Source organism: Lolium perenne, chromosome 4 (assembly GCF_019359855.2).
Source record: "Lolium perenne isolate Kyuss_39 chromosome 4, Kyuss_2.0, whole genome shotgun sequence".
In the NCBI taxonomy this organism is placed as follows: domain Eukaryota; kingdom Viridiplantae; phylum Streptophyta; class Magnoliopsida; order Poales; family Poaceae; genus Lolium; species Lolium perenne.
The window spans coordinates 95,793,475-95,809,330 of record NC_067247.2 but is presented as its reverse complement, the minus strand read 5'-3'; the positions used below and the strand labels follow the sequence as shown (position 1 = coordinate 95,809,330).

The following is a 15,856-nucleotide window of genomic DNA, read 5'->3' as shown; positions in this document are numbered from 1 at the left end:
TAAACATTATAAGACTCTACACCGTCTTCCTTGTTGTTCAAACTCAATACTAGAAATTATCTAGACCTTAGAGAGACCAATTATGCAAACGAAATTTTAGCATGCTCTATGTATTTCTTCATTAATGGGTGCAAAGTATATGATGCAAGAGCTTAAGCATGAGCACAACAATTGCCAAGTATCACATTATCCAAGACATTATAGCAATTACTACATGTATCATTTTCCAATTCCAACCATATAACAATTTAACGAAGAAGAAACTTTCGCCATGAATACTATGAGTAAAGCCTAAGGACATATTTGTCCATATGCAACAGCGGAGCGTGTCTCTCTCCCACACAAAGAATGCTAGGATCCATTTTATTCAAACAAAACAAAAACAAAAACAAACCGACGCTCCAAGCAAAGCACATAAGATGTGATGGAATAAAAATATAGTTTCAGGGGAGGAACCTGATAATGTTTGTCGATGAAGAAGGGGATGCCTTGGGCATCCCCAAGCTTAGACGCTTGAGTCTTCTTGATATATAGATGATCTTGATCATGTTAGGCAGCTCATAAGATCCGACAATGAAGCATAATGAGGAGAAGACAACCATCTAGCTACTGCTATGGACCCATAGTCCAGGGGTGAACTACTCACTCATCACTCTGGAGGCGACCATGGCGGTGTAGAGTCCTCCGGGAGATGAATCCCCTCTCCGGCAGGGTGCCGGAGGAGATCTCCTGAATCCCCCGAGATGGGATTGGCGGCGGCGGCGTCTCTGGAAGGTTTTCCGTATCGTGGCTCTCGGTACTGGGGGTTTCGCGACGAAGACTATATGTAGGCGGAAGGGCAGGTCAGGGGGCCACACAAGGGCCCCACACAATAGGTCGGCGCGGCCAAGGCCCAGGCCGCGCCGCTCTAGTGTGTCGCCACCTCGTGGCCCCACTTCGTTAGTCCTCCGGTCTTCTGGAAGCTTCGTGTGAAAATAGGCCCCTGGGCGTTGATTTCATCCAATTCGAGAATATTTCCTTACTAGGATTTCTGAAACCAAAAACAATGAACAAAGAATCGGCTCTTCGGCATCTCGTTAATAGGTTAGTTCCAGAAAATGCATAAATATGACATAAAGTATGCATAAAACATGTAGATATCATCAATAATGTGGCATGGAACATAAGAAATTATCGATACGTCGGAGACATATCAGCAACCATGGCCAGCCTGGGATGGTCGTCGGCGTGAGGGCCCAACCTGAATAAAGGCGGAGGTCCTAGGGTCTCTCTTGGGCGAAGATGAAGACCTGCTGGAGGCCTGCCCTTCATGATCTGGCCGAAGTGTTGAGTTCCGAAAGCCGCCGTCGTCGAATGTAACAGTGCTTCTATTGCATGTAGTTTGCTGGATCGGTGGTATTCGGTCGTGCACGTCCATGCTTTTATTCCGACCGTTTAGTTTTGGAGGGTGTTGCGCGACCAAGTGACTGCAGATCCATGGTGAAGTCAGAAGAAGAGAATATCATGAAAGACGGATTTGGAGGACTAGCTAATGGAGGTTCAAGTCTTTGCGCTGTTGAGGGATTTGCTTGGTGTTTCGGACTTCGCAATAGTGGTATGAAAGTGGCGGCGGTAGCACATGTGAAATTCGGAGTCTTACCTTTCAGGCTGAAAATCTAAGGTCTGTCCTTAATTGGTTGTGCCTCGAATGTCCTTGTTGAAGGCATTGTTTTGAGAGCGGAGACTATCTTCAGGAGGAAAACCTAAGATCTTTGATCGGACGATGGCAGCGCGGGTGCAATGTTCCCTTCTTGGAGGCATTGCTTTTGAAGAGTCTGGATTTCAGGTGTTGTCTTGGTGGTGGATGTCTGTTGCTAGGGCTAGGATACTGTAGCAGGAATTTTATTTCTTAGTTTTATTTTTCTCTTTTTGGCTATGTACATCTCTAATGTTATTAGGACATTATGTTATTGCAGAGACTGTGTGTAATTGGTATCTTCTGATATTAATATATTCTCTTTATCGAAAAAATATATTTATATTCAGTTCGGACCCCCACGTCGGCGACCATCCTGGGCTGGCCACTCCAACCCTCCACCGACGACACCATTGCCGGCTTCCAAGCTCCTCCATCTCGCAGCCGGAACGAGTAGGTTAGCGATAGTTGCTTGGATCCATGATGAAAGTCGGAAGAAGAGAATTTCATGAAGGCCAGAGGGGAGAACTAGCTAAAGGAGGTTCAAGTCTTTGCGATGTTGAGGGACTTGCTTGGTGTTCCGGGCTTCACAGCAGCGGTAGCGGTATGAAAGTGGGGGCGACAACACATGTGAAATGCAGAGTCCTACCTTTCAGGGTGAAAACCCAAGGTCTGACCTTAATTGGTAGTGCCTGGCAATGTCCTTGGTGGAGGCATTTGTTTTGAGAGCGGGGACTAGTCTGTAATTCAGGTGTTGTCTTGACGGTGGATGTATTGCTGTTGTTAGGCCCGAGATACTGTAGCGGGACTTTTGTTTCTTAGTTTTCTTTTCTTGTTTTTTGGCTGTGTGCATCCGTAATGCCATTAGGGTGGTGCGTTGTTGCAGAGGCTGGGTGTAATTGGTATCTTCTTGATATTAATATATTCCCTTTATCGAAAAAAATAATAATTAAATTATATAACCAACTCAATAATTATGAAAAAATCATATAAAACACGAAGAAAATATTCCTTCCTGGAATGTGTGATTCTTCGTGGAATTAAATCGACCGTCCTATTATGTTGAAGGAAGTTGTCGATTGATACAGACAGCGCGAAGAAGAGATTCATGTAGAAAAACAGAAATTTCTTTCAGTTTGACATGTGATTAGACGGTGTCCATTGCTTGTGTGCTCGGGCGGCTCCCTCGATGCCGTCATGGTAAATGCGGCCGCGGAGGACATAGCAGGCTACTCCACAACAAGACTGTTGTAATTATGGTGTTACTGGCTTGTTAAAAAATATTCACTACTTCAAAAAGAAGTTCATGGTTTTCAAAAAATAAAAAATAAGAATAAGAATAATAAAATGAAAAGGAAATGAAAAGGGGAAAGGGATTACATTAATGTTTAATTTCTCAAATAATTCACTTTGTTTCTTTCTCCTTTTAAAGTTCAGTAGTATGATATTATTTCTCAGGGCAAGCAAACACCATTCACGAAATGAATTTACCCACCTAGTTTTTTTTTTTTTTTTTGAAGCATATACAGTAGGGAAGACCCCTGCTTCATTTTTCATTTATATAAGAGCCAAAAGAGGCAGTATGTACAGAGGTTACAAATAGTTTCGATATGGTGTTCTTTTTATTACAGCAAAGTGACACACTCAATTACATAAACTAGAAGCTACATGACGAAGTTGCATGAAAACGAAGCATTAAGAATTTCTTCTATAAATGTCCCTAGACTACCCAGCCATCCAAGGCACCTGAGAGGGGCAAAACGATCTGAGCCACCCGTTTCACCCTCTACAGTAAATACTCAGTCCCACTTTTCACAGCAGCCGTCCGATCGGTGAGTTTTTTCCTCACCTGCTCATCTTCTCAACGAGTCTATGACGCGTGGGTTCAGCAATATGCGGGGCCCAACGGTCAGAGGCAGCTACGGGTGTTAATTCGCGTCGCCTTTGAGTCTACAGCGGCTGAACGGTGAAACCCTAGATCGGGGACACACCCAATCCACTCCCCCCAATCCCCGCTCCTCCTCTCCTCCCCAACCCACGTCTCTTCTCCTCCCCAATCGCCGGCCGACCTCTCTCTCCCGCTGCAGCCACGCGTGAGGCCGGAGAGGCCACTCCCCAGGCGCTGGAGAAGCGTGAGAGGGCACTCTCCCAGCCGCAGAAGGCGTTGGATTGGATGGAGGCGAGCGCCGCGCCGCCTCTCCCCTCGTGGAAGGCTATGCGTGCCGAGATCGCGCTGGGAGGATCCGCGGCGGCGGCGACTGGAGGCGCCGGGCGCGGCCGGGGATAGGCCGGCGCAGGGTGGATCCGCTCCGGCGACGACCGGAGGCGACGGGCTCGCGCGGGGCGGATCCACGGCGGTGGCGACTGCAGGCGCGGCTCGTCTACGTCGCGGCCTCATCCTCTCCTCTTCGGATGTCGGCGCGGGGAGGCGGCCGTACCGGCGTTCTGGCGAGGAAGGAGCGCTAAGGTGCTCCCCGACCGAGTGAGCTCCCGTAACCAGCAATGGCTGCCTCCACCGGATCCCTACCCCCGCTCCGCCGTTCCGCCCCTGAGCGCGACGCCGCGGCTAACCCTAGCCATGGGGTTCGGCAGGGTCGCCGCCGCAATTACCGCGCCGCCGCCGCTCATCCATGTGCTCACCCCGGTCCTGGCTGTGCCCACACAACGTATGCTCTTCTACCCTGCACCACGCGGGCCTCGATTCCCGTCTCCCTGCTCTCGCTTACACACGCGCGCTTCAGAGTTTTTTCACCGCTGTGCTGTGCTTACCACGTGTTTGTTGAAATGCCTCTTCTATGTATGGCTTAGCTCCAGTGGGGAACTACCTCCCGATCGACCAAGTGCGCCCCGAAATCGCAGAGGCTTACGTCCAGGAAGTGTGGGTCAAGGCGCAGAAAATGCTTGCCGGCTGCAAGGAAACCTGTGACGAAAACAAGGTGCATTCGTGTTGCCTTTTTTATATCCTAGCAAGTGCATTTCTGTTTCCTGTTCTCGACTGGTTGAGTCAGTCCCCTTATCTGTTGGTTAATTCTGTGTTACTGATTACTTGGCGAATTGAGTCAGTCCCCTTATCTGTTGGTTAAATCTGTGTTACTGATTTCTTGGCCCAGGTTGATGCTCAAGTTGTGCTTGTTAACGGGAACGATGTCGCGGATACCATTTCCAGTCTTGTTGCTCAGCACCAGATACAGATCCTCGTCGTCGGTGCCAGCAGGGGCTTCTTCAGCAGGTAGGCAGCAGCTCATCATGCTTGTGCTGTACTGATTCATGACGATGGATGTGCATGCTTCCGTTTGGTCGCAATGGATGACATGTCTTATGTATGTAGGACGTCCTCCAAGATCTGCAAGGGTGTCCCCAGCTTATTGAACTCCAATTATTGAACTCTGATTTTCATATGTTGTTCAACCTTTACTCTACCCACTACAGTTTTAATGTGTCCTCAACATTCATTTAGGCCTCTTTCCTGTCTCACCATTTCAAATGATGACAGAAACTCAGCGTATATTGGATATTTAAAAAATTGTGTACAGTAGCACTAGAGCTTGATTTTACCCAGATTAGTATGTCATAATATAATTTATCGGGCTTCTTCTTGGGCTATGTACGGTTGCTCTGGTTAACCAGAAGTCTAAAAGTGAAGTATAACCTAATGGAACTACAACAAATGAACTTTGGTAAATACCTTGCCACTACATTTTTCTATTAGTGTGTTTATTATAGTAGGGCCGTCTTTTCCAGCTGGTTTTTTAATTCATGCACCAAGCTAATCACTATTTGTTTCATTGGAACTTGCAGGTTCTACATTTTCCCGCAAAGTGATCCCACACGACATAATTGCCAAGCTAGGCCTCACTATTTATTCAGAAGGATTACATGATATGCCTATTTAATCACCGTAATAGATTTTTCCTATGAAAATTTGTGTCCCCATCCATGAAAAAAAATCATTCCTGCTGTCAGAGCTTGCACGAAAGCGAGGCCACAAATGCAGTTCTTCTGTAAGACTCATTGCGAGTGATGCAAGCACACATGGAGGCTCCTCTGTGCCTTGCCGTGCTGCGGAGAAGATATCCCTGCCCTGGTAAGCAGGCATGAGGTTTCCAAGTCTTTTACGCAATAAAAATTGTTTATTGCATGAGGATTAAGAAAAGGATCGATAACTATACCTGTATCCATAGCCTATCATGTATTATCATGTAACATCTCAACTGATCTTTCTATGATGTTGAAGTTTATTGCAAGTTTTGTACCTATTTATCAGCAATTGAAGCAGCGGTGTTGTAGAAAATGGTCCGCAATCTGCATTACATACACCTTGTGCTACAAAGTATTCTAAATTATTCCAGTGTTTCCCTGAATATCACTACTAAAATAGATCGTCTCCTTGGTTTCTAGAATTTAGCTATAGGGTATAAAACTTGCATTATCCGAGGTACTACTTTTCCACGTAACTTATACGAGATATGTCAATTGCAGAACTGTACGTAAGGTTTAGTTTGAATACTAAGAGATGTCTGGAACGGTTCTGATCCTCTAGAGTATAATATTGCTGGTATTCAGATCCGTTCTTGCATATCCGAGTTCTTAAACTTACGCCTATGTTGGGTCAAGGAGAAGCAGATTGCGGTATATGAATGATATTCATGCCCTGGTGATTTCTTAATATCTTTCTTTTACTTTCACATGCACATACTGTCATTTATTATCTCTGTGCAAAGCATGATGATTTAATCAATAATTATGTCCTGGCTTATTTTTGTTTTATCCTTGGAGTGCTGCAGTTTGTACTCAATGCTTGGCTTCTTTCAGATGCTCTTTTATTTCTCCTTGTAGGACAATGGCATGCTACTTTCTCTGTTTATGTACTCCACGCGGGATTAAAGTGCAGAGGATGATTTCCCTTGAATAACAGACGACACGATGCAGTACTGTGTAGAAATTATGCTTATTGTTGCAGATAAATTATTTCCTATGTAAGCACCATCCCCTTTTGTCTCTCCATGTGCAATGCTTTTAGAATGTCCAGGAACATATTATGAGATCCAACGCAGAAATGGATGCCAAACTGAATTTTAGTGGTTGCTTTTTATGCAGCCTCTTTGTAGTAAAAATGAAGCAGAGCAAGGGAATCATAAGAGAGGCAATGGGGATGGGAAGGTTTGATGGATAATCACCATTTCTTAACCATATTTGGACCTTCCAAGAAAATTATGGTAAAGCTTTGATTTTGGGGGCACAATGAATAGGGTTGTTGTGTGATATCAGTAAATTTGTTTCTGTAACATACTTGTGTGGCGAAGCATAGGAGTGACAAGCCACGTGGAAGACACGGAGACGTCGAGGAGATACCCTCCCTGGAGTAACAAGGTGATTGTCTGATTCCTTTTATACAAAATAAAGTAAATTATGGATCATTGTTATTAGGCACAATTGCTGACAAGTGACAAATAATATTTGGGAGAGTTTCACATGGTACACTTACGGTAATTGAGAAATTATCATCTACTTATATATGCGTCATCAAGAATTTTGTAATTAATGGCGAACTAGCACTGATGTTGGAGGGAGTGCAGAATCATCTATTATAATGGACACCTATTTCCAAAATGTTAAGTTCAGTTTGGTTCATGTAAGAGGCTATCAAGGCATAGGATTTGCTATTTGCTGTATGTACTGTGTACTACAGCCGACATCCATAAATTTGTAATATTTTGGAGTTTGGGTGCTATAGGTAAAACTAGAACAATGTCAAAGGGGCTTAATTGCTGATGCTGAGACTGGTGTTGCGCTTGCTGATGTTATTTAGACAACTAAAGCTGGCTAACAGTTTGAGTTTTCATGGAAAATTGGTTTGCTTGGATGGAGCCTAAGATTGGTGGCGATCTAAGTAACATTCAGACAATTGGCTACCATAATGTTGAACAATGGTGAGCTTAAAAGATTTTCGGACCATTAAGTTAAAACATGCCTAAACATGTCACATACGGTGAACCGCATTCGTTGGAAAGTGAGTGGTAAAAGCAGTGTTAAATTTGTGATGTTGGTTCATGTTGCAATGGAGTTGCATCACCCTGCAGTAACTTGGTTCCCAGTTTGTGACTTTCCTTTTATAGTTCATAGAAAGTTGAATATAAAGGGGAGTATGTTTGAATGTCTGTAGGGAACTCATAAATTGGTTGGGCGCCTACCATCACGTCCGAGTTGAAGAAAGACCTTCAGATTTTGCAGGTATGGTGTTCCATTAGGGTGAATTGTTATTAGTGGTATACTTTTGTGTGGGTTGCATTTTGTAAATGTGAAAAACAGACATTGCTTTCTTTGAGTATGTAGGAACGACATAGGTGATGCATTGCTAATTACGTTTTGCCTGAACATTCTTCATTATGATGGTATCTCCTATACAATACTTTCTTTCTCTGGATATAGATATAAGGGAGTTATTGAGCATATATTATTTCTTATCTTGGCCTTTTCTGTACATCTATCTTATTGAAATATGTCAGCACATGTACTACTTCATATTATGTTCTTTCAGTTGTACTGTTGCATCCTCTGGCTCGGAGGAGGTGTTCCGATGCCCTGTGGCATACTTCACCGAGAGGGCAAGCCATCAACATGAGTTTCAGGAAGAAACGGTGCAAGTGAGCTTTAATAATTGGTAAGTTCGTTAGTGAGAAAATATTATTGGAGATGATTTTCCAGTTCTTTGCATAATCTGTGTTTCTTCTTTTTTCCAGCGAGAAGACGGAGCCGGTACGGACGACCACGGTGGTGGGCGACAGTAGGCGTTGATGAGCTCGTCCCGGAAGAGACCAGTGAGGTCGCTTTCTTTTTCTTGTTATGGTACTTACCAGTTGCTATAGAAATTTGTTATTTATCTGTGTTGCTAAAATCTTGCTAGTTAGATCTCACCTTATATACTGTGTTTTTGTCAATTATATTTGCAGTGCTTGTCTTGAGCGTATAATTGACTGGCTATAGTATTATAAAACAAATTAGTAAAGACGGCAAAAGCATGGCTTGCTCTTTTGAGCTCTCTCAACTGAAAATATTGTATGCTTTTGAAAATTTAAATATTAGGAAATTCATACTATTTCAGTTGGGCATAACGTGTGACCATGATGATATTTTGGGAATCTGGTGTTCTGTTGTTGTGTCTTTACCACATATCATACATGTGCGTGTGTGCCAATAAAGAATGGAACATAGTGGTAGTCAAAGTGGTTTATATAAGAAAAACACCAGATTATATATATGTGGATGTCAAGGCTTCTATTTCATTTCACTAGCTGAATTAGATTCAGCGCATGTAATTAATGGATTCTACTCAAATGGCAGTTCCCTTTTCTTTAAATGCTGCATCATCATTTGTGCCAAATATTTTTTCGCACAATTTATGTTTGCGGTTGCAGCAAGGAAGGTTATATTAGTGTGGAGATGTTCAATGCTTATTGAGTTACGTTCAGCTGAATATTGGAGATCCTAAATATTCAGAAGACTAATTACTGAACTTTCTTTTCTTTTCTGTTACTTGTTTGCTGTTTGTTATTGTGAAACAAAGATTGCATGTGTGGCTACTCTCTTATGTTTTGCCTAAATTGTTGGAGAACAAATCTTTTAAGTTATTTTTTTCTCAGATTTGTATATCTTTCATCAACCTGCAGTTGCTGCTTCTAAAGATATGGGGAAAAGCAGCAGATGAGAGCTTTGAGATACTTGATAGGTACCGCAAAGAGTCAATTTTGTATATGCTTGAGCATAATCTACAATCCATCCTATTTTCTCTCTCGATCTGCTCTGTTTATTCTGTCTCTTGCTAACTGATGCAGGTTCTGTTCTTCCTTTACCTGAATATACACCGCTCTATCTAGGATCTGGATGGCACACCAGAAAACTAAGTTGTAGATCAAATGAGATTATCATATGAAGTAAGACCGTCAGATCCTAATTCAATTTACTTAGATGACCATTCTATTTTGGGTCTGAACCACTTGTTTATGTCTACGAATTTGTAGCTCCCTTTGCATTCTCTTGGAAATTAACTTTTATTGTGATATATTTATGCTCAGCTTGCTCTATATTCCAAGGTGGTGGTGTCTTGATTTCGCCTTCTCATGGCCTCTGCCATTGCGTTGGTAAGTCACTCTGGGAAGCTCTCTCTCTACATCACATGCGATATTTAGTTTGTCACGAAGCCCACTCCTGCATTTGTGTTGCACTTCTAATCAGTATACCAAACTGCAGTCTTTTGACGTATTTCTTGCCTCCATAATTTAGTGATGAACTAATTGCCTTATGTATGTTGATCCCTCCCCTAAGGAACAAATCTTGCATGCAGCACCTCTTTGTGTCTACTTGCAAAATGTAATTTTTTTCTCTGAGGAAAATCAGTGTTGAATGCTTTAATTTTTCTAGGCTGATTCAGCATGAGCATTCATGAAGAACTATTACTTGCCTGATTGTGTTCTTAACGCTGGAAAATTAGAGGCCAAAGCAACCAAGAGATGATGTACCATTTCTTGTTCAGAAAATGTGAGAGATGCGAGAAAAGATAGAAAAAGAATGAGGCACACATTCTTGTTCCATTTAACTTGAATCCGTGTTGTAATCTGAATTCATGATGTATACAAAGCTACCTAAATCGAAATAGTCAATTGCAGCCAACATCCATGGCAGCCATATGCAGCCATGGTAGATAATTCCGCTAATCCTAGAAAAAATGTTTATATTGAGAAACGAGCATGGTAGATAATTCCGCTAATCCTAGAAAAAAATGTTTATGAGGTTATACTACTGTTAATCCAACATCCATGGCAGCCATATGCAGCCATGGGATTAGGTGGCCTACAAGCACCCTCTGTATTTTTACCTCGACCATGTCTCTGTTTCGCTGAAAGAGTGTTAATGTTGTGGCATCTTGCCAAAGTGTACTAATTACTCAGTTGATTTTGTTTTCCTCTTTGTAGGCCGCGCCACAAAAGATTCGCTTTGAGGCACAAAGTTATTTGCTAGCTTCGGTTTTAGTCTGTAGTTATATGTGCAAACTAATGATCATTCATATGAAATTTGTGTGGCGGGAACATATGAGAGGCTGCTGACACAAGGATCAACTTGGTCCATATTTTATTTAAATGCATTTGATATACTTGGCATGCTAATAACAAAAACTTTTTTCCTGTTGGATTGAAAGCCCAGTTGGTAAATAAGCTTCTGAGCATTTTTTATTGATCTTGGTATTTCTCTACTCTCATTGGCTTACTGGAACTGAATTGTGTGGGGGCATTGTTCATGCCTTGTGAAGTCTTCAGGTTCATCATAAATCTGCAGGACAACTTCAATGCTTTTGATAAGCCATTAACCTTCTCCTGTATTTTCCACACTACGTAGTAATCCATGTCTTGGGAAAATATTTCAGGTGTTGCTTGAGGTAAGTAGAATTTTTCTACTAAAGAATTATGGTATCCTATATAGTAGGTAAACTTATGGTAACTTTAGTATGATGGTTACAATACTGGCTTGCTTTTGCCTTTGCGCTGGGGCGCTGCATTCTATTTTTGTGAAACAATTACCAGAAGAAGATTTATCCCTATAAAATAAAGTATGTTATTACGATGGGTTCTGTGACTATTTGAGTTAGTTTTACATTGAAAGTTATTTACCTTGGTGCAAAATTTCGCAGCTGATTTTTTTATTCGATGAGAAGTGACCAGTAGCAGAGGGACATTTCTAATGCCCGCTGCCATTTGATGAAACACAGGTACTGGGTGTTCTGTTCACCCTTTGTTTCTCCATATATTGTTGGAGCTGATGAACACTTCTCTACAGCTCATATTCTTTCTTAAATTTGCAGCTATAAAATCTCTTTTCGCTATTCCAAAGTTCATCTTCAGGTACATTAGAACTGCCTCAATGGTGCTAATATCTGTTTAGTGGAAGTCTGTAGCATTTTATTTTGTTGACATCCACTCAGATAAGCATACATAATCTATTCAAAAGGATACTGCTATGTCCTATGCAATGGCCTATTATTTAGTGACCTGAAAATTTTCATGTTGCACAAGTGAAGTTAAATGGAGGGGTATGCTTAAGTAAATATTTTCATCAGAGTTTACGTTGGTTTGTTTGTACCTAAGATTTCGTGAAGTTGAGCATGAATGTGGCTGTATTTGAGGCCTTGAAGGCCATCGGGATGTAGATGCAGGATATTACAACATCCTGGACAAATCTCTCTTTGGGTAACAGTTCGTTGCAGCGTATGAAGTGTACACGCAGATATCGCTGCAGGTCAACAATAAGGTACTACTATGCTGATCTAATTAGGCCGTGGTATTGTATCTGGAATTGGTCAGTGTCCCTTGACTGATCAAGGGTATGTGTGTTGCCGATGGTTGCAGGAAGCGAAGGGTGGATGAGGGACAGGGAGAACGGAGACTGTTGCGACTCTGAGGAGAGGATGTCGACGCTGTGATGCGGCAGGCGAGGATACCGCACGTGTTCTACAAGACGCTCATTTTCTTCCATGCCCTCGACACGGGTGCATGATTCCTCTTCCGGTGGCGACGCGGCCAATAGCGACGGCCTTGACTTCCGCCTTCGTGGCTTCTTCACTACCACTTGCGCCAGCCAGGGTGGCCGTCGTTTATGAGGAAGGTTTGTGCCGATTATGATTCAACAAAGATTACATATATCCTTATCTGCCTGTTGAGTTGTTTATATATCTTTGATAAATTCTTTTACTGATGAATCTATGATGCTCCTTATTTTCTCTGTTTCCCCTTAAAGGCTGATTGACAAGGGTGAGGTGGCGCGGCGGAGGTTCCTTGAAAGACGGTGATGATCCAGAGCATCTATCGGAGCTATTTTTGCCTGTTATTTGTGAGTATCATTTCAATCACTTTGTTTCGATGTTTATCACTTTTGCTCTTATTAAAATGAAATGTGCACCTCTAATATTCCTGTGATCCTCAAATTTCAGTTTGTCACTTGGAAGTGAACAGATATGTCTGTTTAGTCTTGTTGTAGCAGTATAATTCTCTGAGTTTCTATTGGGAAAATTCAAATGACTTCGAAAATTAACAGATAATATTTGTTTCATTCATTGCAGTAAGCATAATTTGATATTTAAGTGATAGTGCTTATGAAATTGTAGAATTATCAGACTATCTCGGAAGTGTCAGAATCATACTTAATTATCTATGAACATAATATATCCTATGTGACCATAGTAATACGTGCCCCTTTGTTTAAAAGCACTTGACCTGGTTGTTTGCCATTACATTTGCTTTGAGAAGTTCTTCAATCTATGTTACTGCAATACACACTAAATAATCTGAAGGCATCGCTCTTTTCTTCTGCCATATTTTTCGATGGCTTGTGAAACAAAGATCTATTTTCACACATTGTCACTATGTCTGTAAGCCAGACAATCAAAATTACCATTGAGAAATGTCGACAGATATAACCTCGACATAAAAAAATATCTTAGTTTAAAGGTATATTTTAAACTATTTCGACAAAAGTTATATGTTTCAGCCAACAAGAAGTATGTTGAGTTATATGGTTCAGCCAACAAATGATATATGGATTGACTGAGTGTGTTGATCGAGTCCACCTCTGTTGGACTCCTGCTTTTTTGAGTTACCTTTTGTTCATTGTTGTTACCAAGTAGAAATATTCCAGCCTTTGAGCACTAAAGTGCATCCTTCATATTTTCTCTGAGGTTCGTTTTCTTGGATAACCATGTGTATGTTCTTGGTTAACCATGGATCATATTTTTTCATAGTTGGTTCCTCTGTTTACTCATAATAGTGTAGCCTTCTAGATTATGTACGAGTTCTGTATAGAGTTACTAATGTAGTTCTTGTATACGACTCTGATGCAGCCAAAAGAGTCCAGTGAGGAATGGACTATTTTTGCTATTATATATTTGCCTTGTGGTGTGAATGAGGAAATGGAGTTATTAGTCCAAGTATCATTTTTCATCAGGTGTTCATGGACAATTGTTCACGCTCTTCTCAGATTATGGTCGTATGAGCTCACACGGTTTCAGTTATAGTGTCATCAGACCGTGGCAGTAGGTAGTGTCATGTTAATGTGAGACTTTGAGATAGATCTAGGGAACTAAATAAATGTAGACTTTCACAGGAGATGAATAAATTGTGGTTAGTGTATAAGTGACACAATTTCGGCTAGAGAAAAAAGGGAACCTTCTTATATATATAATACGCGTAACGAATTATTTTCCCCGCGATGATTCAAAATTGAGCTATGCATCTTTCCAGTCCTTCTCACTGTTATTCGTGCATTCTAGATGTATTACTTCAGTATTCAGGGTGAGGTTACTACTAACTAACCAAAGAAAGAGAGATGGTTCTGTTCTATTCAAGTTTTTTCTGCATTCTATTTTTGTGAAACAATTACCGGAAGAAGATTTATCCCTATAAAATAAAGTATGTTATTACGACAGGTTTTGTGACTATTTGAGTTAGTTTTACATTGAAAGTTATTTACCTTGGTGCAAAATTTCGCAGCGGATTTTTTTATTCGATGAAAAGTGACCAGTAGCAGAGGGACATTTCTAATGCCCACTGCCATTTGATGAAACACAGGTACTGGGTGTTCTGTTCACCCTTTGTTTCTCCATATATTGTTTTAGCATTTGCATTTGAATTGTTTTAGCATCTATTTGAGATGAAATATCTTAGTTTTGTATTTCATATTTCTTTGTCTATAGAATTACATATTATAGTGGTTAGAACATGACTTCTGTATTTAGATATACATGTTACTGTCAGTTTATGCTGGGCTAAAGGGACACCTTCTCAAACCATCCTCGTAAGTTGATGGATATAGTTGTTTGTTTGCCTGCTTGAAGATTTGCTTACCCCTTTCGGCATGTTTGATACAGATGGTTACCATCCAGGATCGTCGGCAGACGTCGAGTATAGAAGTGTTATTTGGACTCACCAAAAAAGATCTATTCCTTCAACTATTATTGTATGTAGCTCCAGCCTTTTGTTAACCGGTGATGGATCCAGAGGCAGAAGAGTTTGGGCCATTCACAGTGATGGAACGCTACAACACAGGTGTTAATCTGGAAGTGGATGATTAGCGAATTCCTGCAGAATCGTTCCAGAAGGGTTTCAATGTTTCATTATAAATTTGAGAACATTTTTAGAGAATGCACACATAAGTACCATCATTTGAGTTCTATAATGTACCTATGGTAGTAGTATCCTTAAGTAATGTTTTGTACCCATGATATTGCTGGTCTACTTTATTTATGTATAAATTAGTTCGTACTTGCTGCCACGACTATTCACTGAGTAAGAAAAATGGTTGAATGTATATGTATAAAATCGACATCTGTTTTGTTACTTTGCTTGATAAATGTTTGCTATTCTATTTAATATTTCTTTCGCTTGTATCAAATAAATGTTCTTTAGTTTGCTTTATATATGTTCGGTCCACACCCCTAACAGTAAGGATATTGGGTGGGTCTAAGGGGTCAGAAGAGGAAGAGGAGGACGTACGACAGGCGGAAGGAACTGTCGAATAGGGGTAGAGGGAGTAGCCAAAGGAGGGCAAAGGTGTTGTCGAGGACATTTCCGCATGCCGTTGGATTCTAATGGAGCTCAGCCTGGATGGTCAGCCAACCCAGCGGCCCTCCCTTCACCATAGAGGCGGCGATAGGGGTAGAGCTTCGCTCCGATCCTACAATAAGCTGATCCTTATGGTTTAAATTCGGACTTGATTATGCCTGCGCGATAGCGCAGCGGGTCATCTAGTTTCAGATAAATGGCACATGTTCTAGATGCCTCGCGCGTGGTTCCACGGATTAGCTATGTGCGCACTAACTTAAAATTAATCCGACGGGAACAGGTCGTGCCTGTATCAGCAAGCAACTGTGTCCATTCTTGCAAAACCTCAGTTAACGGGTGTTACGGAGCGCTAATTATTTTCTTCCCGATGACTCTTAGTTCTAGTCCAGTTGCACCACTATCTAACTATCTGGTCTGGTTCTGCCATTCTACCATCACACCCGTGTTCACTTCACATAAGAACAGGACGCATCTAGCCAGCAAACGAAGGCTGATTAGTCCTAACCAGCCATCACTCCTAATATGGAAAGTACTCAAACCCACCAATCTGAAAAAGGAACCCACGGCCAAAGCACAC

The 15,856-nt window shown here is 41.6% G+C and overlaps 1 protein-coding gene across 41 annotated transcripts; it reads left to right on the top strand.

Annotated features, from left to right (window-relative positions):
• The first annotated feature begins 3,381 nt into the window (after nt 1-3,381).
• Nucleotides 3,382-15,054, top strand: LOC127293371 (U-box domain-containing protein 35). Of its 41 annotated transcripts, none has more exons than XR_007845722.1 (18): nt 3,382-4,341; nt 4,484-4,611; nt 4,786-4,904; nt 5,639-5,759; nt 6,512-6,651; nt 6,773-7,045; nt 7,839-7,906; nt 8,009-8,067; nt 8,214-8,336; nt 8,416-8,498; nt 9,343-9,401; nt 9,508-9,606; nt 9,748-11,435; nt 11,529-11,974; nt 12,073-12,328; nt 12,461-12,553; nt 14,209-14,286; nt 14,586-15,054. XR_007845722.1 is itself a non-coding variant. In XM_051322968.2 (4 exons), the coding sequence occupies exons 1-4, from the start codon at nt 4,254-4,256 to the stop codon at nt 5,553-5,555; spliced, it is 411 nt and encodes a 136-aa protein (XP_051178928.1). In that variant the 5' UTR covers nt 3,389-4,253; the 3' UTR covers nt 5,556-5,632. The 41 variants fall into 41 exon arrangements, 4 of the variants coding, with proteins under 4 accessions (XP_051178930.1, XP_051178928.1, XP_051178926.1 ...); XR_011742659.1 differs by having other exon boundaries at nt 8,182-8,336; XR_011742681.1 differs by having other exon boundaries at nt 7,839-8,336; nt 9,748-9,813; nt 11,358-11,435; nt 11,529-11,568; nt 11,859-11,974.
• The last annotated feature ends 802 nt before the right edge of the window (nt 15,055-15,856 follow it).